At 37.8% G+C, this 21200-nt stretch overlaps 2 protein-coding genes across 2 annotated transcripts; one reads left to right on the top strand and one right to left on the bottom strand.

Moving 5' to 3' along the window:
• LOC127650803 (TLR4 interactor with leucine rich repeats-like) lies at positions 1–3018 on the top strand. The gene has a single exon (XM_052136439.1). The coding sequence runs from the start codon at positions 225–227 to the stop codon at positions 2544–2546; it is 2322 nt and encodes a 773-aa protein (XP_051992399.1). The 5' UTR covers positions 1–224; the 3' UTR covers positions 2547–3018.
• A 400-nt stretch (positions 3019–3418) lies between these two features.
• On the bottom strand, positions 3419–19303 carry LOC127650679 (cyclic AMP-responsive element-binding protein 5-like). The gene is made up of 12 exons (XM_052136268.1): positions 19209–19303; positions 17765–17835; positions 17493–17586; positions 15557–15657; positions 13384–13532; positions 10924–10999; positions 10174–10254; positions 7801–8109; positions 6437–6496; positions 6063–6284; positions 5770–5869; positions 3419–4876 (listed from the first exon to the last, which is right to left on the bottom strand). The coding sequence occupies exons 2-12, from the start codon at positions 17816–17818 to the stop codon at positions 4737–4739; spliced, it is 1386 nt and encodes a 461-aa protein (XP_051992228.1). The 5' UTR covers positions 17819–17835; positions 19209–19303; the 3' UTR covers positions 3419–4736.
• Positions 19304–21200: the final 1897 nt, after the last annotated feature.

The following is a 21200-nucleotide window of genomic DNA, read 5'->3' as shown; positions in this document are numbered from 1 at the left end:
GGGGGATGACAGGCAAATGTTCCCTCGGTTGGAGTCGAAGCAGCTCGCCATGGTTCTACATGGATAGCTCAATGCAGCTAAAAATGACACCTAAACGCACGCTAAATGTCTTAACTCAGGTGGCATTGGATTCGTAAATCTGTCAGCCATAGGAGGATTTTGGCGAAACTGGGCTGAAACAAAGGAATGCATTGAGCTGCTGAGCGTTTTGTTTGAGCATCAGAATGGCACATTTGTTGCTCTATAGCTTTCTTTTGTCCTGCGGTGGAGCGCTAATATTCATCGCCCCTGCTTGCGCCATTTGCCCCGAGCGATGCGACTGCCAGCACGCGCAGCACATCCTTTGCACAAACCGCGGTCTGCGCGCGGTGCCCAAAGCGCCTCAAGTGGAGCGCGCGGGAGACGTGCAAATACTCGGCCTCGCGGGAAACTTCATTCACAACATCAGCGCGTTCGACTTCATGCGCTACGGCAACCTAATGAGGCTCAATCTCCAGTTTAACCAAATAAGGAATATACACCCTAAAGCATTCGAGAAACTGTCCAAGCTGGAGGAACTGTATCTGGGCAACAACTTGATTTCGACAATAAGACCTGGCACTCTGCAGTCGCTGAAAAAACTCACAATATTATATAGTAATAACAACGAAATCAAGGATATTATTTCCGAATCGTTTAGCAATTTAAATAGTCTAGTCAAGCTAAGACTTGATGGGAATTCTATTGAAGTTATAAACGAGTCTGCCTTCAAAGGTCTGACGAATTTAATGTTTCTACACTTAGAATCGAACCAACTTTGGTACATTGAACGGAATGCCTTCTTTAGACTCAATAAACTGCAGTTTTTAAATCTATCAGACAATAAACAAACAGAACTGCGTGATATTTTTATGTTTTCTCATCTTAAGTCCCTTGCAACTCTTCTGCTCGCTGGCAACGAAATAAGGCACGTTGGAAACCAAGTATTTCAGAACTTGAAAAAGCTCACAAACCTATCGCTAAGCAGAAACAAAATATCAAAGCTGGACAAAAAGGCGCTACAAGGGCTTTCGCGCGTAAAAGAGTTCACGATTGACAGAAACGAGTTGATAGAGATCCCTGCAGGTCTATTGGACCCTCTCGAGCGTATTGAACACCTTGACTTCAGTGACAATCACATATCTCGAGTTGACCCTGGTGCTTTCGGTCACCTCTCACATTTGAAAACCTTGAAACTAAAAAACAACCGTCTCACGAATCTGTCCGGTGGTATTTTCGCCACCAACGGCGCTCTGTTTCACGTCGACCTGAATGGAAATAACTGGACGTGCGACTGTCGGATGGAGAAGCTGAAAAGCTGGATGACGGAAGCTCATTCTCAGGGAAAGCTGTTGACTGTTTTTGTGCGCTGCCATCACCCCCCAGTTTTGGCGGGAAAATATTTGGACTACGTCAATAACTCTCATCTGGGTAATCTGAGTGGCTATTGCGAGTCTGCACCTCTATCTCAAGCAATGGAGAGCCGTGGAGCAGAACTCAAGGAGGAAATAGGGAAGAGAGGAGAGAAACATGAAGAAGATGGGATCCAAGGGGATGAAGGCGAGCAAGGGCATGTGACACCTCTAGAGAGAAAGAAGAAGAGAAAAATGGGTAGCACAAGGCCACGTCCCACAACTGGGGATTCTGAAAATCTCAGGAATACAGGGAACATCTCCGCATTGGCAAATAGTACTAATTATTTGACAACCAAGACAATTACCTTGACAAGTCATAGCAACCATAACCAAAATGCTGTTACCCACTTTCCCTTAGCTCTGGACCCACAGGAACAGTTCAACCTGCCCTTACAGGAAAGAGCGAAGCATCATGACTCAAGGATTGTAGTAATCACAGATTCTTGTCAGTTCAACCGTTATTCCATCTTGAATGTTAGTGTGGAAGATGTCACTTCCAATACAGCCACAGTTCGCTGGAGCACAGCTCCTGACATTGCACTGATTCATGGGAAAGAACTTCTATTCCGTGTTTTATTTGACCGGTTTGGGCATGCTTTCCGTTTCCCACGTTATGTTTATACAGATGGATCTGACCAGGCAGTGACCCTCCAAGAGCTCCGCCCAGACTCCACCTATATCACCTGTGTGGAGAGTGTAGTGGGTGGGGCTTTGTGCCAGGTAGCTCCCAGAGATCACTGTACTGGATTTGTTACACTTTTGCCTTCAGTGACAAGTGAGGTCAACCTACAGCTCATCACAGTTGCAGCTCTGGCTGTCAATGCGCTGCTCCTCCTTCTGGTGGGCGGAGTCTGGATGGGGCGTGTGTTGAAGAGGAGGATCATAAGTAGGAAGTCATCTGCACATGCACATGTGCGTCATATGTACTCTACCAGACACCCGTTTCGTTCAACCATGGCCACCACTTGTGTCTCCTCTGAATTCAGTGGTTACCAGAGTGGCAGACAATTGGCTGAAGAAGGTGACCTCATCCAGTTCCATGGTGACCGTTTCTTTGACAACAGCCCTTCAAGAAGAGATGATGATGTCATAATGGTTAGATACTCAGACTAGATGAGTTGTTTTGTGTGCGTGTGTGTGTGCGTGCGCAAACAATCTACAATGTTTGCTAAATCATGTTGGCCACCAATGACACATCACTAGATTATACCATTATTGTCAAAAACATGCACTTTCTTTCTTTCTTTCTTTCTTTCTTTCTTTCTTTCTTTCTTTCTTTCTTTCTTTCTTTCTTGTCTATGCATATGCTGCTGGTTGGCAGAATTGCCTGGCTTTGAAATTAATGTATTTCTGTCCTTTTATAGATTATATTACTTATTTTACTCTATACAGATATACTGAAATATTCAGGTGATGTATATTACTTGAATTACAACAAAATGCCTTTGTTACATTTTATATGTTTCACTTTTACCATTGTTTCCCCTTATTTTGTTCAATAAATAAGTAAACTGTAGACATTGTGCATACTAATGAAAGTGTATTCTATGTAAGTAATTCAACAAAACTCCCATCTTACAGTAAAAAGTCGAAAATACCTAATTGTTAGTCTCTTCCATCAAATATTCAGCTCTTCAGCACCCTAATATTACACTTATGCCTACTAAAACATCCTTTACATCTTACCAGTAGAGGGCGCAATATACTCGTTTTTCTCAAATCTGTAACCTAAAATGCAACCTTAATAAATATTTCTACTACACTAGACTGCATGTATTCAACCATCAGAGCTGCCAAAATAATAACTTGATAACAGATGTGCCCATGATGATCATGATGATTGTCAAGTTTCGATAGTATTCTACTAATGTACATGCAAAGATGAACCTGTCAGTACACTTGAAGCAGCACTTCTACGTTTTGAATTGATTCAGATGAAAGTTGAAAAAAGAGAGAAACAAGTAGACGTACAGATAGTAAGTGCTTTTTAATTAAAAATGGCAACAAATGTGTACAAAAATAGATAAATATTTCAAAAAACTGTACATGCATAACGCAGTTCCAACCTGCAGCGTTTCCTGACATTCATATTCCATATGTCCAGATTCATAATCCCATATTACACAGAATGTATAGGCATACATGAATGCTTTTACAAGCATTTCTCATTAGAGATAGAACTCATGCTTGCATGTCACTTCCAGGAAATGTCAGTCTTGACATTTTGATTGTCACAGAGCCAGTTAGTGTGAATGATTTTGCTATGCCATATTGTTTAGGAAAATACTGTACGACATACAGAATGCTCTGTGTGATTAGTTATACATGATTCCTTTACTGTTGGACAGAATGTGGTCAATGGATTTCTGATGTTTGCTATCTATATAAAATAATGCATCTTAACTTGAATGTTATTCTCATAACATATTTTTCTTTGTTAGTACATAGAACCCAAAATTCACACATGTGATTCTCTCAGTATTTCATAGGTAATGTGATTCCTGCTAATTTACTGAAGGCCCTCTGACAATATTTACAGTGAAGACAAACATGTAACAACAGCTTTAGCTGCATCATCATACATTTATAAAACTAGAGCTTCCTATTTACAATTACAAGTTTACAAGTTGCCCTGATTCAATGTATTTCATGCGGCTTTGCCGCTAGTTCCAGAATTTAGCACACAGCCCTCACTGAATCTATCTAAGCTTTTACACAGAAAGCAGCCAAAAAAAAAAAAAAGAAACAAAGACATGATACACACACACACACACACCTCACACATACTCCAGGAGTGAAACCTTTGATGAGCATCCCTGAGAAAGAGTAAGGAAGAAAGTGAGAAAAAGACAGAGAGGTACGAATACAGTGCGAGAAAGAGATTTAAGTGTAAGCAGCCAGTATGTTTTCCAGCATTGTAATTCATCTCAGTGAGTTACAATCAAACCCCCTGGAAACATCCATCTAACCCTCAGCTGATTACCTGAGATGTCAAGGGTCATAAATACTGTACGAACAGACTTTTTTATGAAATATTCTATTTTTACAGTTGACTGAACATAACTGACACCTACGCCAGCACGTGCAATATGTGGTGCATACAGAAATCAACGAAATCCAAGTCTAGAAATCCAAACTTCAAACTCTTGATTTGACATTTTACTGTTCATTTTTGCTTTTGCACTAATGGATTCATTTTTGGCCATAAGTGCCCTAATCATATGGCTCTCATAATAGATATGTATTTTGCATTTTTATCTCATTGTGTGTGTGTGTGTGTGTGTGTGTGTCTTTAGAAGTGTGTTATGGTTTGTGTGTGTTGTTAGCAGGGTGTGAGTGTGTGGTGAGGTGAGTGCGTGGTAGATTCAAACTTGATTTTGAAATGCTGTTGTGTTGGATGGCATGTTGCTGGACAGGACTTCCTTTTGGGCTACTTACTCCACCTAAACATGAATCAGAAAGAAATGAAACAATCAAATTTCAGACTTTATGTTTGTCAGAAAGAAGATTATTTGTGTGTATCTCACAAAAACAGATCCAGGTCAAATATCACCCCAAATTTAAAAAAATAAAAACAATAAGAGATTGTACTTTGCATGAAGAAAAATTTATTTATTTTAGGATTCATATTTAACATTAATATTTTTTGCATTGTGAAAAAACTATTTTTTGTAAGTCTCATTATTCTTAAAGGAAAAGTTCACCCAAAATGAAAATTCTCTCAACATTTACTGACCCTCATGCCATCTCAGATGTGTATGCAGTGTTTGAATTGAGGGGGTTGGGTTGAGTTCCATGTTTTTCGTGCATATTGCCACCTACTGGGTGGGGCTGATCAAAGGTGGAGATTAATATTAAAAAAAGACTGAAATATTGATCTCTTTCTCACCTACACCTATTTTATCACTTCAGAAGACATGGATTTAACCACCAGAGTCTTATGGATTACTTTTATGCTGCCTTTATGTGCATTTTGGACCTTAAAAGTTCAGGCCACCATTCACTTGCACTGAATGGACCAACAGAGCTAAGATATTCTTCTAAAAATATGTTTTTGTGTTATGCTGAAGAAAGAAATTCCTGCACATCAGGGATTAAATGAGGGTGAGTAAATGAGGAGATCATTTTCATTTTGGGGTGAACTGTTTCTTTAAAAGTGATATTCATTAATTTCTCATTCACATTCACAAAAATATTTGTCTTGAATCCAGCATAAAGACAGTAAATAAAGATTAGCATACAAGGTCTATAAATATGTTCTTGACAGGTTTCATGAGATTCAGGCCAGATAGTGTGAGAGAAAGAAAGAGAGAACAAGAAAATTATACATACTCACTTTGCATTTCTCTCTGTCTCACTGAGACAGGACAGTCTTTATGTGCAAGCAGAATTTGCTTGAGTTGAGTGACTTCTGTCTTGAGTGATGTCACCTCATTCTAAGATCAAATAAAAAATAACTATTATTTTAAACAAAGCAACAAATGGATGAAACCAAAATGAAATTAGAAAAAAAACTAAAACTAACAATTATAGGGGGAAAAACACACGCCAAACTAAATACAAAAAAGGACAAATAGTCATAAAAACTAATTAAAATAAATACAAATTAAGAGTAACTCTGAAATGTACCTGTAGTTGTAAGTTAGTGTGTGTCAACTCCTCAGCCTTCCTCTCTATTGAGCTCACCCAGACTTTTCTCTTCTGTCTGCACCGCGTGGCAGCCGCTCTGTTTCTCTCCAGAAACTTCCGTCTGCGCTCATCTGGGTTTTCTTCTGCTGTCCTTCTGCGTCTGCCTCCAGTCGCCTGCGGAGGAGACTGTGGACAGTGTGTTTGTTTTGGGGCAGAGGACATCTAATAAACACAAACACCATTTGAGTTTTGTTAAATGATTTCACAAATCATAAATGTATAAAATAAAAAAGAATATAAAAGTTGAGAAGGAAAAACTCTATTATGGAAAGTCAATTCACAGAAGTTATTGTGGATGTTGTATAAATCAATACCTGTACATGTATTGGCTGATGTGAAAGGGGAGGCGGACTTTGTCTTGGTGCAGAGGAGATCTGAAAAACACAAACACCCTCAGTTATGCTAAAGAATTTAACAATAACAATCAAAATCAAATTGTTGGTAAAAAATCTTTAGTGCTTTAATGTTCAATTCATTGATATGTTCATCAAATTCAAGCTCTGAAAACTCTTAAAATTGAGTAGAAATTACAGATTATTGTGACAAGTTAAATTAATTTATGGCAGGGTATTGATACAGATTCCCTGATTGGATTCGATTCCAGTTCACAAGCTCTTGATTCAATTGGATTCTGATTCATATGGGTACATTTCAATTACAGTGTCCATTTTGCCTACATATGAAAGACATTCTCTCTCAGGTAATACTGTTAATTGTACCTACCAATTATAGGTGCATTAAAAACAAATATTAATTTGACAAATGTTATTTTATCCTTCGTTTTTCATTGTTTTGGTCACATTTGGTCACACAATTCAGCGAACGTCTCACAGAAGTAGGTTGAGCAGCACACATTAACAAGAAAGGATTTTACAGATTCTTTACAGCATCCTGGCAATGTGTGATTAGAATTAAATGTTTATTTTTTTAACAACTTTAAAAAGCAGAAAGGGCAGTAAAATAAACATTAATGACAAATGGATTGTCATCTTTGGATCTCATGGATCTCATCTTTGGACACACATTACACAGAACGGTGACAAATGTGCTGAACTTCTTCGACACTATACTGCTCAATCACTGGCAGATGAAATCTGAAAATCTACGAGCCAGTTGCTACTGACTTTGCTAGTAATTTACTTGCTTTGTAGAGGGCTGCGCTTAAAGTTAAAAAAAAGATCTATCAGTAACACTTTACAATAAGGTTCCATTCTTTAACATTAGTTAATGCATTAGATATCATGAACTAACAATGAAGAATATATTTTTACAGCAATTATTAATCTTTGTCAATGTACATTCAAAAAAGTAATTACAACACAATACAATTGTTCATTGTTAGTTCCTGTTAGTTCATTTTGCATTATGTAATGTTTACACATACATCTTTTGATTTAAAATATGTATTAGTATATGGTACAATTAAATTAACCAAGATTAATAAATGCTTTAAAAGTATTGTTCATTCTTAGTTCATGTTAACTAATATGTTGTTAACTAGTGTTCAAAAATGGAACCTTATTGTAAAGTGTGAGCAATCTATCGTGGGATTTATTAATCGACAACAAGATCTTTCAAATGAAGTTTGCGGTGCATCCGAAAATGTACATTTTTACCCAGCCCTAATTTTCTAACATATGATTTGTTTTGTTATCATGGTTTTAAAAAAAATCCATACCTGTCCAGGTATTGGCTGATGTGAAAGGGGAGGGGCATCCTGGTGGGAGGAGCCAGGATGCAAGTGCAGTGCAGGTGGCGAGTGGTGAGCGTGGCTGTGATGGGATTGGTCTTGGCTTTGATGTTGATGTGTAAGTCTTTGTGGCGATTGGCTGTGGCAGTGCTGCTGGTATGCATGATGATGAGGTGCGGATTGTAAATGCAACAGTGGTTGCTGTTGTGAGGAAGTCATCTCCATAATGTGGCAAAGAGTATTCGGACTCCCATTGGAAACTGTAGGTTGGCTGTGATTAGGTATGACCTTTGACCTCTGAAGGATTAAAGACAAGACGATATGGATCAGACTGGCTCTTAGGGTCATTGTCAACATCATTGTCATGTATAAATAATTAATGCTCTGATTAAGCATTCACATGTACGCAAATTTACATTTACATTTAGTCATTTAGCAGACGCTTTTATCCAAAGTGACTTAGCAAGCAATTTGTCATACAAAGTTTAAGCTGGAATAGTAAAGAGACATACAAGGATTTTCTTTTTCTGTACATTAATTGCAGGTTAAGTGCACTAGTAAGTGCAAATATGCACAAATATGTTCATTTTAGGGATAATGGGTATCATTATCTTATTATTACTGTGCATGTGATCATATTTGTGCATAAACATGTATGTGAACGTTCATTCAAGTGATTCATCAAGAGGATCACACTTGGAATGTGACAAGATCACAAGATAGAATTTAGAACCAAATGAAACCACGTATACCTAAAAGAACAAATCTATGTTTGTACATAACGTATTCTGGTAGAAGTTTTGCATAAGAACCTTTTCTTCAGACATAAGTATGCAACTTGCATGCAATTATTAGTAAATGAGACCTAATGTATTTAAAAGGAAAAAAAATGCCTAAAGCAAGGGTTTTTTACCAATCTTGGTAGGGTATCATATGCATGTGTTTTTAATTTCTGCTTCTAAGGTTTCCTGTGTGAAGTGACTGTTTGTGATGGTGAGATTACCTGTCACTTTAAACTTTTTCAAAACACACACAATCTACAAAGACCCCTTTGAAAAGTCAGATGACAACCAGGTCAACCCAAAGCCTTTGAAATTGTATCTGCTCCACTTTTTGCTGACAATCAGTGTGTGAGTCTTCGTCTCCTACATGTGTGTGTGTGCATGTGTGAAATGATATACCCTTGTCTCAATCGGCTCCCTAGCTCCCTATGTCATGAATTCCTTACAAAAATCAAGAGTTGATGACAAATTTGCCGCAAACTTGCTGCAAATTCGCCACTGAGAATTTTCACATACAAATGAGCTTTGCGGCAAACTTGCGGCAAATAGTCAATTGCTGCCAAAAGTTTGCCGGAGGTTCACCACTAATGGCCAAGAGCTGCAAACTTCTGGCAAACATTTGCGGCGAATCAAAAGCTAATTTGCATGTGAAAATAATGTGGGGCAAATCTGCGGCAAGCTTAGATTGTTTTGTAAGGAATTGTTAATCTGTTATTATAACAGATAACTGGCATAAATAAAGAAATAAATATATATTGTAGTTATTTCAACAACTCAAATATTTAAAAGATTGTTTCACTTTCATGGTAATTATGAATGAGTTTTTATGTTGCATTGTGGGATTTTTTATTGATCGAACGTTTCAGTGCACTGGAATGATTTTGCGATAGAGATAGCCCTAAAAATAGCCGTCTCCCTGATCAGTGCCCTGACTACTGAACTAGGGAGCTGATTGAGGCACACCCTATGAATGTGTGTTTGTATATTTAATGTGTGTAAAATATGATAGATCTCTTAAGAATGCTGCTTTTTTAACAGGCGAGACCACAACACTGCCTCAAGAGTTCACTGAAAATTTGCCACTGTTCATTTTCACAGGCAAATGAGTTTAGCTGCAAACTTGTGGAAATTGTCCATTGTTGTCAATTGTCCAAACATTAGCTGCAAACTTCTGGCAAAGAAAGCTCATTTGCATGTGAAAATAACAGGGGCAAATTTGTGGCAAGAACTCTAGATTTAGGGCATTCATATAAATTGGATAACTCAATCAAAATATCTACATTGGCCTTACAAAAAAATCTAAATTTGCCACTTGTTATTTTAACATGCAAATGAGCTTGTGATTCACTGCAAATGTTTGCCAGAAATTTGCAGCTTTTCACCAGTAGTGGTGAACCTCCGGCAAACCTTTGGCAACAATGAACAATTTGTCGCACGTTTGCAGTGAACTTTAAATTTTTGTAAGGGTGGTTACAGAACAGTGTAGGATTATGACCCAGTCTGACTTGTAATGTTTCTATAGAGACATCATTATCCTGTAACCATGGAATCAAACAGAGTGAGTGGTATGGGGATGTACCTGGAGGGATGAGCATGAGCCAGAGTGGGCGGGGCCTGGTATGCCAATCATACTGGACTCCATGGACAACTGTGCCTCCATCTGTATTTCAATAATATCATAAAATGATAATTATTATGACATAAGACTAAATGGTAACAATTCAATAATGCTGTGCAAAGCAGTTATACTCGCTGCCATTATACTAGGGTGTTCTGGGTGGTTGTCAGGGCATTGCTATGTGGTTGCTAAGGCATTCCGTATAGTTGTTACCACATTGCTATGCGTTTAGGTGGTTGCTAGGGTTTTCTAAGTAGTTACTAGTAGGTTACTTATTGGCCAAGTTAAAAGAGCCCACCCCAAGTCTCTATGACATTCTCATCCCTAGATATGGCTCAGAATCCTCCTTAAATATACAGTAAGTCTATAACATTTCTTTGTCTATTTTATCATCAGTTTGGTATCAGTCATGTTCATAGCACAGCATGGGATGAGTTATGTGTTGAAGTTTGACACTTGGGGTTTTGAAAAAAGAATGAGCGATGGCAATATTAATTCTTCCTTTTGCAAGCATCACTAATTCAATTGAGCAATGATATAAAATATAGCTAGGGTTACAAATAAATTGAGTCGTCATCATCTATTCTAACATTAGTATACGTCACAGAGAAAAGTGGAAATATTTGTTATTTGCTGATGGTTTTGAATACACAATCACAAGTGTGTACAGTTTGTGTGGGTGACAGTGAATGCTTGCAATGCAGTCCTTACATTCATAGTTGATGTCCCAAGCAAAGTGTTAGCCACAGAGTGCATCTGTCTGCTGTGTAGACAGCTGGGTGTAGATCTATAATCAGTCAAATGGATATATATATTAGGAGTGGATAACAGACTAAGTTCCATTCAAACAATTCCATACCTACTCATGGGGTCAGCAGAAAGTTTAAACAGGGCTGATGTCACATGGAGACAGCTAGGAATGTTTTTCAGGGCCCTGCGACCAGGGGGCCAACTAAGTCCCCCAGCAATTTGTGCAAAAATAAATAATGTAATAATTTTTTTCTCTTTGTCACCTCCAAATTCTGCAATGCTGCTCAAAAGCAGTACTGAAATATGAAGGCTATGATCTGCTTCACCCCTTAGTATCAGAGGCAGCTGTGACACAGCTCTGTTTTAGTAAATGTAATGCCGCATCAAATTAATTTTAAACTTCGGCATACAGTTGTCAACAATCAGTGGGTGTCGTGCTTTATGTCAGCTGTGCACACAAATCTACTTTTCAATCTGGAATTCTTTAAAAAGGAATTTTAACGTTCAAATATTGGCCACCATTCACTTCCATTGTAAGTGCCTCACTGTAACCCAGATTTTGCTTTTTTAAAGAAAAGAAGGGCACATAAAAATATTTTTTTTTGGTAATCAACATTATATGCAACAAATGCTGTTGATTGATCTTCACTTGTATTGAACCCAGAACATTCTTTAAAGTTTACTGCAAATCTATTAGGTCCAGAGCTCCCTCAGACATGGAAAATCTGTGAAATTCAGTAAATTTTAAAACTGTGATTTTGATTCATATCCTCTTTACTACGGTTGTGGCAGGGGTGAATACCTACAACCCTTTGCGCTTGAATTTATGTGTGTTTGTTTAAAGCATGGCGACTTATGAGAACATTTAAATAATTGTTGTTTAGAATTAAAGGGCACCTATTATGGAATTTTGAAAATTACCTTTCATGTAGTGTGTAACATAGATTTAAGTGAACAAAAACATCCTGCAAAGTTTTATATATGAAAGTTCACCGTAAAAAAGTTATTGTCTCTCAAAAGTAGGAGTCATCTCTGAGTCAATGTAATGAATCGTTTTTCCAATGAGTCATTTTCCTTTTCGTTGTGACGTCAAGACAAAAGATTATCAAATTGGCCGCGCCCACTCATTGCGCGCAGACACCAGGGAAAACTTGAAAACATCATGTCGACAACAAGACGCTGTGTTCTGAAGTGCATATCAAAAGCAACCTTTTTTTCACTGCCCAGGGACGAGCATGTGAAGAATCAGTGGCTAGAGTTTATATTTACAACTATATCACACAAGTATAGCCCGAACCTTGTGCTGAGTTCGCGTCATTTTAATGACGATTGCTTTACGAACATGAATGCTTTCAAGTGTGGATTCGCGAGCCGGTTGATACTGAAGGAAGGTTCAGAACCAAGTTTATTTGCTTCCTCCTCCGAATCACAACCTGTAAGTATTATTAATAATTGTTGCTTTTATGTGTTTTTTAGCATGCTTAATAAGTATTTGTGTGTGTTGTGTAAGTTACGCTCAGCGCAGCTTCTAGGTCTAATTTTTTTGAAATATGTGAAATGTTTGTCGATGTTATTGGAGTTGTCATAAAGAATAGAGCAATAACTTGTAGTAATGCAGTGCTTTACCAATATGTTTATGCGTTGGGCTAACGCAAATAATAACTGATTGGGTGTTTACCACCGAACTTTGGGCTATGATCGCTAACATAAATCAACTCAAATTCCTTCTCTGATTTTGATTTTTTTACTACAAAGCGGTGATGGGCGTTCCGTTTCCGACAATCTCTGCACAGAGTATACCAATCACAACTGCCTGGGTCATCTGACCAATCATTTGGGAGTCGGTGAGCAAATCAGGTAAACATAAATGCATATTATAAGACAACAAAAGTGTTTTTTGTCATTGCATGCATGTAACACTGTTGTTGGGGACTCCCAAAACAATATTAGGAACATTTTAAATGCCATAATAGGTGCCCTTTAATAGATGTGTTAGGTCTTTTTAATTGCACTGAGTTGTCAAAAGTGTTTTGTTTTAAACCACCATCAGGGTAATTACTGTTTGCTTTGGTGAAGTTTCTACAGTTATACAACTGATTTAACTTGTGCTTGGTGACATCACTAAAATTACATCTCTTTAATCCTTTTGAAAATTGCCTTAATAATTGGTAATTTAACAGGACTGATACTGTACATGCTATTTGGTGGAAATTAAGATCTCCCTAGAAAAAGAAATTCAATATGTGAGTTAATTGATTGAGTCAATCCAACTTAACATTTTTTACTTAAAGTACAACTATTTGCATTAGGTTGAGTAAACAAAAAAAAAACTGTGTAGCATGTTACCATTTCATTTTAAATTGAGATAACAATGTAATTTTTTTTTTACAGTGTGGTGAGTAAGTACATGGTAATACTCACTGTTTATTAGAAGTGGAGTATGTGGCAGTACATTGAGACTGTGGCTGTGAGCTGTGTGTGTGGAGCTGGTTCTGGTTCAGGTGGGCCAGAGCACATTGTTGCTGCTGCTGTTGAGGTTGAAATTGATGAGGTTGTGTCTGACCCAGTGCCTGTACAGAAAATATCTGGAAATTAGACCATATTTATAAGTAGAGGTCAACCGGTTTCGCTGATTAATCGGCACCGATAACTTATTTCTGTAAAAATAAACAAAATCGGTTATCGGCAAAAATCCACTCTGATAGATTTTCCCTGTTGTATCCGGTGCTGGCGTGGCTGTGAAGGGTCCGCTGTCATTATACAGTATGAGAGCAGCACTTCACTGATGCCTTGTGGGGTTTGTTTTGACACGTGAGACTACACGCATGGAGCAAAACACTTCAGATGCAGATTTAAAATCAACAATGAAAAGGTATGTACACATGTACATGTTGTCATATCATTGTAAAGTAATTAATTTGTTGACTAGATGGTGCATTAGCAGAGAACAGCAGTATGTTTGCCAACAAGGCTGAGAGGACGCTAACATTAAGCTAACCTCAAGCGGTTAGAACTCAAGTCCTACTCAAATGTTTAGATGTCATAATTGTTACCATCTATTAGGTACCATCTATTTGCATTTGTTTATATCCAGCTGGTCACGTTTATGCATTCGTTAGACAGCTAAGTTGCATATTTAAAGCTAGTGACTTGAGAAAGCAAAGTAATATCACAAAAAATACAGTTTAAAAGAAAGCAGGTGCCTCAATATGCTTTTAAAGTTGATGATGCTTTCACACATCACCTAAAAACAGCACACCTGCATGAGACGCTGAATAAACAAAAACAAAGGGAAACAAAGACATTCGTCTAGCATGCATTTACATTGAAAATAAATGGATGGTTGCAAAAGTGTTCGATGTGAACAGCCCCTTACAGTTGGTGGATGTCTTTGGCTGTTGTGTCTTGCTCTCGTATAAGTGTTTCTCAGATTAAGCAATGTGTTGTTTAAATGCTTTGTCAGGAAAGATGTTCAACTTGGAAATATGTGTCCAGTCTGTTGTTCCATCTGTTTGAACAGGCCCTGACCTTGGCTCATAGTCTGAGCCGCTTCACCACTGAGTTCAGACGAATGCCACTGCTGTCTGTGAATATTGCTAATCTACATACAACTGTACTGAATAAAAACAATGTGGTATTTCACTGTTATTATGAAGCTTGAGTCTGGAGTAGTAGGAATCACAGGAAGTGTAACACCATGTGAACTGTCTATTGAAGTGTTTTCCACCCTCATTTTACTTTTGACTTTTAACTTTTGATAATATGGACTGACTAAAACATTTTATAAATTCATTTTATGCACATTAGTTGAAAATTAAATGCTATTTTTTAACAGCCAGGATAAGAATGTTCTATGCAATAATATAAAATTGCTGAATGGTTTATGTATTTATTGCACTCTCTTGTGGACTAAGGAAACAACGTCAATTTAAAAATAAGCTGACCTATACAATGGAATATTTCATATATATTAATATTTATATATTTATTTTGTTTAAAAAAGTACAATACATTTTCGTGGTTCAGTCAGTACTTTTTATTTTTGTAATAAAATTCAACACTATTTTACTTTGAGTGTTATTTTTTCATTCAGTATCAATTTTAAAAACTATCGGTTGATTAATCAGTTATCGGCAGGTACAGCCCAACTTAGTTATCGGTATCGGTAAAACCCACTATCAGTTGACCTCTATATAGAAGCTGATTAAAAACACTTCTATCATATCTGCTTCCTTGTCTCCATCTGTCTGTGCTCAACCTCCTATGGACCCCACCATCTGTGTATTTGTGTGTGTGCATATACAAGAACTGTTTGATATTCAAAATCTGATCTGATTGCTTGTTTTTCCTTACTACAGTCCAAATGGACACACACTGTATACACGCACATGTACACCTTTACATGAAAGAACACAGGGACGTTTATTACAGAATATACAGATTTTGTTAACAGTATTTAAATTGCTTAGTTTCAAGTTTTAGTAATATAAAATACATAATAAATGCTTCAAACATGTATTCAAATGCAATTTGTATAAAAAAAAAAAGGTCTTACACAAATTGCATTTGAATTGAAGCTTGATTTTGCTCTCACCGCTTTGGTGTCCCCCTCCTGTGACTGGTTAAGCTCCAAGTCAGTGAAGAGGCCCACTTCCTCACAATCCTGCAAGAAACGGGTCGGAGTTGGAGTCTGATCTACAGATGAAATTAAAGTATACATTTATCAAAAATTCAAACAGTTTTAATAGATACACACAAAAGGACATTGGCTAATGGTCATTTTATATACACAATATAACGGAATTGAACACAAACACAATAGGCAAAGATAAGAAGATGGTGTATTAGCTTTGCAAATATATTTAGAGCTATCTATGCACATTTTAAACATCTCCACATAATAATGTCAATATTTGAATTGTTATTGTTCATGGAAAAGTATTGGAAAAGAGTAAGGTAGGAAAAGGTATCATTTAGAAAGTGACAATAAGAAAGCTTTGATTCAAAGCTCAGTACAGATCAAGACTAAATACATGTAAACAGTTAACTGAGTAGGCAAAGGATATTTCTCAATGTTATAGTATGGAAACTTTGGATCAGTAGATCAGTATCAAATAACCTCCAGGCATTCAAACAAATAAATAAAAATTGCCTTCTTCTCAATGTCATGAACCTAACTTTTCTAAAGTACTAATGTGGCATGCTGAAAAAATTAACCCTGCGTCATGCACATGAGCCTCATTTTGCTCTTGTTGTTTTGGTAATTTAAATCTAGTCTAAACTAAAGTGATTTTATTCTGGACTAACACGAAAGGGGTTGAGGGTATAGTCTGTCTTTTGTTTTTTATATAAATGTTTCTGTCGCTGTAGTGATGGCTCACAGACCCCAGAGGTCAAAGGTCGAGCTGATGTTTACATGTCAGACATAGCGTTTCCAGGGTAACAGACATTGGCTGGGTTTCCCGTTAACATTGCAACTTAAGCTTTAACAATCATCTTAACTAACATCGCTCATTATTTTACGATGGAGTAAAGACTATTTCCCAAACCAGCACGTATATCGATCATTATAAAGTAGAACTTAAGTGCTTCATTACAGGAGCTGTTCAGTCCAAATGTGCTAATAACAGCCAGTATGTCCAGGTGTTTGTCTTCTCAAAATGAAAATATGATGGAAATACTGACAAACATGGAAGTTGTTAATAACCTTGTCGAGGCGCTGAAATGTATTACCTACCTATTACAGAATTTAATTAAAGTAATAATGTTGGCTTTACAGTAGTTAAACAGTGTTTCATATATACTGATGCTCTATCATAGAGGTTAATGCAAGTGATGCAATAAATGCATGTAACATGAATTTATGCAACATGAATCATAAGGGGCTCTCAAGTAGCCTAAAGTTTGTTCCTTTGGCTGGAAACTGAACAAATGCACACAGAACAGGATTAAAATGACGGGCATCAGTATTGAACTACTTATAGACCTGTCTAAATATTAATAGATCATCTGGTTAGAGTTCAAGGTACTGTACACATGTAGCCTTACTGCCATTATGCATCATCCAATTTGCTATTGCCTTGTAAAAAGACTATAGGCCAGCTGATTTGAACCAGCCATTGAAGGAAGAAAGAAGAGGAGGAGGATGAAGAGAGAGAGAGAGCGAGAGAGAGAGAGAAAGAGAGAGAGAGAGAGAAACTCACTGCACACTCACGCCCTAATCTCCTCTGTTAACCATATTTAAATCATTTTTAAGGCATATTTATTTAAGTTTTAAACTGTGGACACATACTCACAGATGTCAGTACAAAATCAGTATGATTATGGTGAATTAATATAGTTTTTAACAATTAATTAAAGGTGGTCCTTCATTGAGTAATTTCTGGAATGTCAGATGAAAACCTCTTCATGTGAAAAATAAAGCAAAAAAAGGATCAAACCTTTAATAACAAATATATATTTATATACATTATATGTATCTGTGTATATATTTACAGTATATCTGTGCATCTTTCTGTACACACCCTTACCTGAAAGTATATTGTCACACCTAATAGAAGAAAATTTTAGGGTCATCTCATGTTTGTGTCTGTGAATAATCAGGTGATCTTCTCTTTGGAAGCACTGCAAGAACAAGAAACATGGATTAATCTGTGACATACTGAACTGGCTAATCTGCTGCAATACTTTTTATTATCAGTTTCTCTGAGACAGATCATTGTTCAAATACGAAATTCATATTTAAAAGCAATGAATTATGAATCAACATCTGGACATCCAGGGGCAACCAGACGTCCCTTACCTGGGAGCATCCAGGTGCAGTGCATACATATGGCCTGTCCTGATCAACATTCATCACTAAGGCCTAAAAACCTAGACATACACATAAGCACACATACAAACACATACACAGGAAATATGATATTAAAAAGTGATTAGATAGATACATAGATAGATAGATAGATAGATAGATAGATAGACAGACAGATAGATAGATAGATAGATAGATAGATAGATAGATAGATAGATAGACAGATATATATAGATAGATAGATAGATAGATAGATAGACAGACAGACAGACAGACAGACAGATAGATAGACAGACAGACAGACAGATAGATAGACAGACAGACAGACGGACGGACGGACAGACAGACAGACAGATAGATAGATAGATAGATAGATAGACAGATAGATAGACAGACAGATAGATAGATAGACAGACAGATAGATGACGATTTCATATGAAATATAGTTTTAAAGATTTTAATCTCTAAGTTTCTCAGTTCTCTATATTTTGCTCACATTTCCCGGTTTGAGTTTGGGTGTTTTTCAAACTTATGTTCTGTTGGTCAGTCTCTTCTTGCTCTCACTTATCTACGTGCTCTCTAGACATTAGGGCTAAGTATTACGTCATAGTCGCGCCTTACAAAAAAACCTGCTACTCGCCCAGTCATTACTCATAACGTGATCATTCCCCAAATCATATCGACGTCACCGCAGTCATGACATAATCGTTCAGTTCAGACGAGGCGACGGTTTGAATTAACAAGACCGCCGGTTAACGGTGCGCCTGCTGAAAACGTCTACGGCGCTAAATCAAAACGTCTAACCGGCCTGCAGAATGACGTAATGGCGAAACCGAAGGACTCACGTGGTGACACGAATTTTACGAACCCAAACACCTGAGAGCGGAGCTCCTAACCAGAGGCAATATGTGTCAGTTTGGTGTGAAAACTAAAGCACTGTTCCTCCAACTTTGGAGAAAGCTCAACTGGCATCTTTCCAAAAAAAAAAAAGAAAAGAAAAAAGAAAGGTCTATTAGAAAAAATTATTTGAGTTAATCAAAGCAAACGCAGACACACAATCTCCCAGCCATTTAAATAGGCCTACATGTGTTTTTTTTTTAAAAAAAGTCTTAAACAGCTAAATGTCAAGCGCGTTCCTCTAAAAATGTGTTTTTGTTTACAAGGATTAATTCAGATTTAACACTTTACAAGGACAGTTCAGATCATTAAAAACCTTTTTTATGCTCGTACCATGTTTGTTTGGTGGTGTCACACCCCCTCAAATAGACACTCAAACAGTTAATCAACACCACTGTGAAAACCCGGCACTTTGACAGGCACTAAAAAACATCAACAACACCAACCAAAAACCCAGATAAGCCCTTCGTTTGTGTTTAGAAACTGTCAGAGAAATAATACCTCAACGCGCAAGCATTAAACTGTAACACTAACTTACCTAAACGCGCGCAGACTGAGACCAGCAACGCTCCTCGCGCTCGGACGAAGCACGCTGAACTGAAACACGATTACAATATGATCTATTTACAGAAGCATTACATCACCTCATGGTGACGTCACGTGGGATTCCTGAACTTCTAAATCATTGCGGTTCGCTTTTTAAAAAGAGGAGGGGTTTTCAGATCACGCGCGCCCGCCCACAGAGAGGATGTAGCGGGCGTCCGATAAGGTTATTGGCTCGTCGAGGGAGAAAAGGAGGCGCTTGCCCAATGCGTGCTGCGCCAACAGCTGTCTCGAGCTGTGCGCGGGACGGTCCCGAGAAGCGAATGTGTGAAAGAGAGAGTGAGAGAGTGAGCATGACATGTATGAGCGTGTTAGCTCTTGTCTTGATGCGAGTATACGTTGTTCAACAACAAGATAAACATAATGACACAAACAAGTAAAAATGCAGAATCAAGGGCATTGCTGTTGTCGTTTAGGATGCATGTAATCTGTGTCTGTTGTATGCTACAAGTAAAATGGTCAGCTGAAAGCTCAAATAATTGTGTCACTGTCCATTAGAGGTCGACCGATAGTGGATTTTGCCAATACTGATAACCAAGGTGATGGAAAAGGCCAACAAGCATTTAATTGGGCGATTCGTTTTATTATTATTCAAATTAGTTTTATTTAGAAAAAAATTCTGAGTCTTGCCTTATTATGGCTGGCACTGAGAGGCTACAAGAATCCAAAATGAGCAAAATTCCAGATGCAGTTTGTGCAACCAAAATCCCAATAATAACACTATGTAACACAATTGTTGTTCCTGGGTCGTAAGTGTTATTTCCTAATTTCTTATGCATCAAAAGGCTATTATTCCCCACAAACTTTGCTTTTGTGACCAGGACAGTGATAATTTGAAACGTACCTATTTCGAAAGAGAAAACAAGGGAATTTGTGTCTTTTCGTTCACATAAAGTTTGAAAAAACAACAACGTATGAATCCAAATGAACATGTATTTATACTAAAGTAATACAAAATGACTACCAAAGATTTAGAAGTGTTTTTCTTTCGAGTTTTACGATTATACTGTAAATCACTTTCACAAATCAGCCCTCAAAAGTATATGTTCCTTGGTAGCGGCGTCCAAAGTCCAGCATATCCTGCTGGAAGCGTTCTCCTTGAATGTATCAAAATGAGCATCAATGATATGGACTCGAGGGACATCGTACATCCCATTGTGCCATAGTTCTTCACCAGTGTCTCAACCCGCTCCACATAGTTTTCGGCCAGGAAGCCCCGAACCACTGCGACAAAGCTGTTCCAAGCCGCTTTCTCCTACTAGTGAGCTTCTTGAAGAATTCATTGCACTCCAAGATCTTCTTTATCTGTGGTCCAACGAAGACACCGGCTTTGACCTTTGCCTCAGACAGCTTAGGGAAGAAGTCTTGAAGGTACTTGAAGGCTACCAACTCCTTATCTAGAGCTCTGACAAATTGTTTCATAAGGCCCAATCTGATGTGCAGTGGTGGGTGGCATCAGCACCTTCCGGGGGTCCACCTGTGGCTCCCACTTGACGTTGCTCCTCCCCACAGAGAACTCGGCCCACTGTGGCCAGTCCCGCCTGTGGTAGTGCGTCTTGGTGTTCCTGCTGTCCCAAAGGCAAAGATAGCAGCGAAACCTGGTAAAACTGCCTTGGAGACCCATCATGAATGCCACCATTTTGAAGTCTCCTATGACCTCCAAGCCCTACACCTCATACTTCAAGGCGTCCAGCAAGGTCTTGATATGTATGCACTTAGGCAGCTGGAACTAATCTGAACTGGTGGGCTTAAGGCCCCTGTATTTATTCTACTATTTATATTACTGGAAAGTTCTGGAAAGTTCTAGAAAGTTCTAGAAGTTACTTCACGTTTACTCAGCAATTAATTTATCTGGAATGTTCTGGAAAATAGGTACATTTCAAAATATCACTGTCCTGGTCACAAAAGCAAAGGTTGTGGGGAATAA

This window comes from Xyrauchen texanus, chromosome 10 (genome assembly GCF_025860055.1).
Source record: "Xyrauchen texanus isolate HMW12.3.18 chromosome 10, RBS_HiC_50CHRs, whole genome shotgun sequence".
Lineage (NCBI taxonomy): Eukaryota > Metazoa > Chordata > Actinopteri > Cypriniformes > Catostomidae > Xyrauchen > Xyrauchen texanus.
This window is presented reverse-complemented; position numbering and strand designations above follow the sequence as displayed.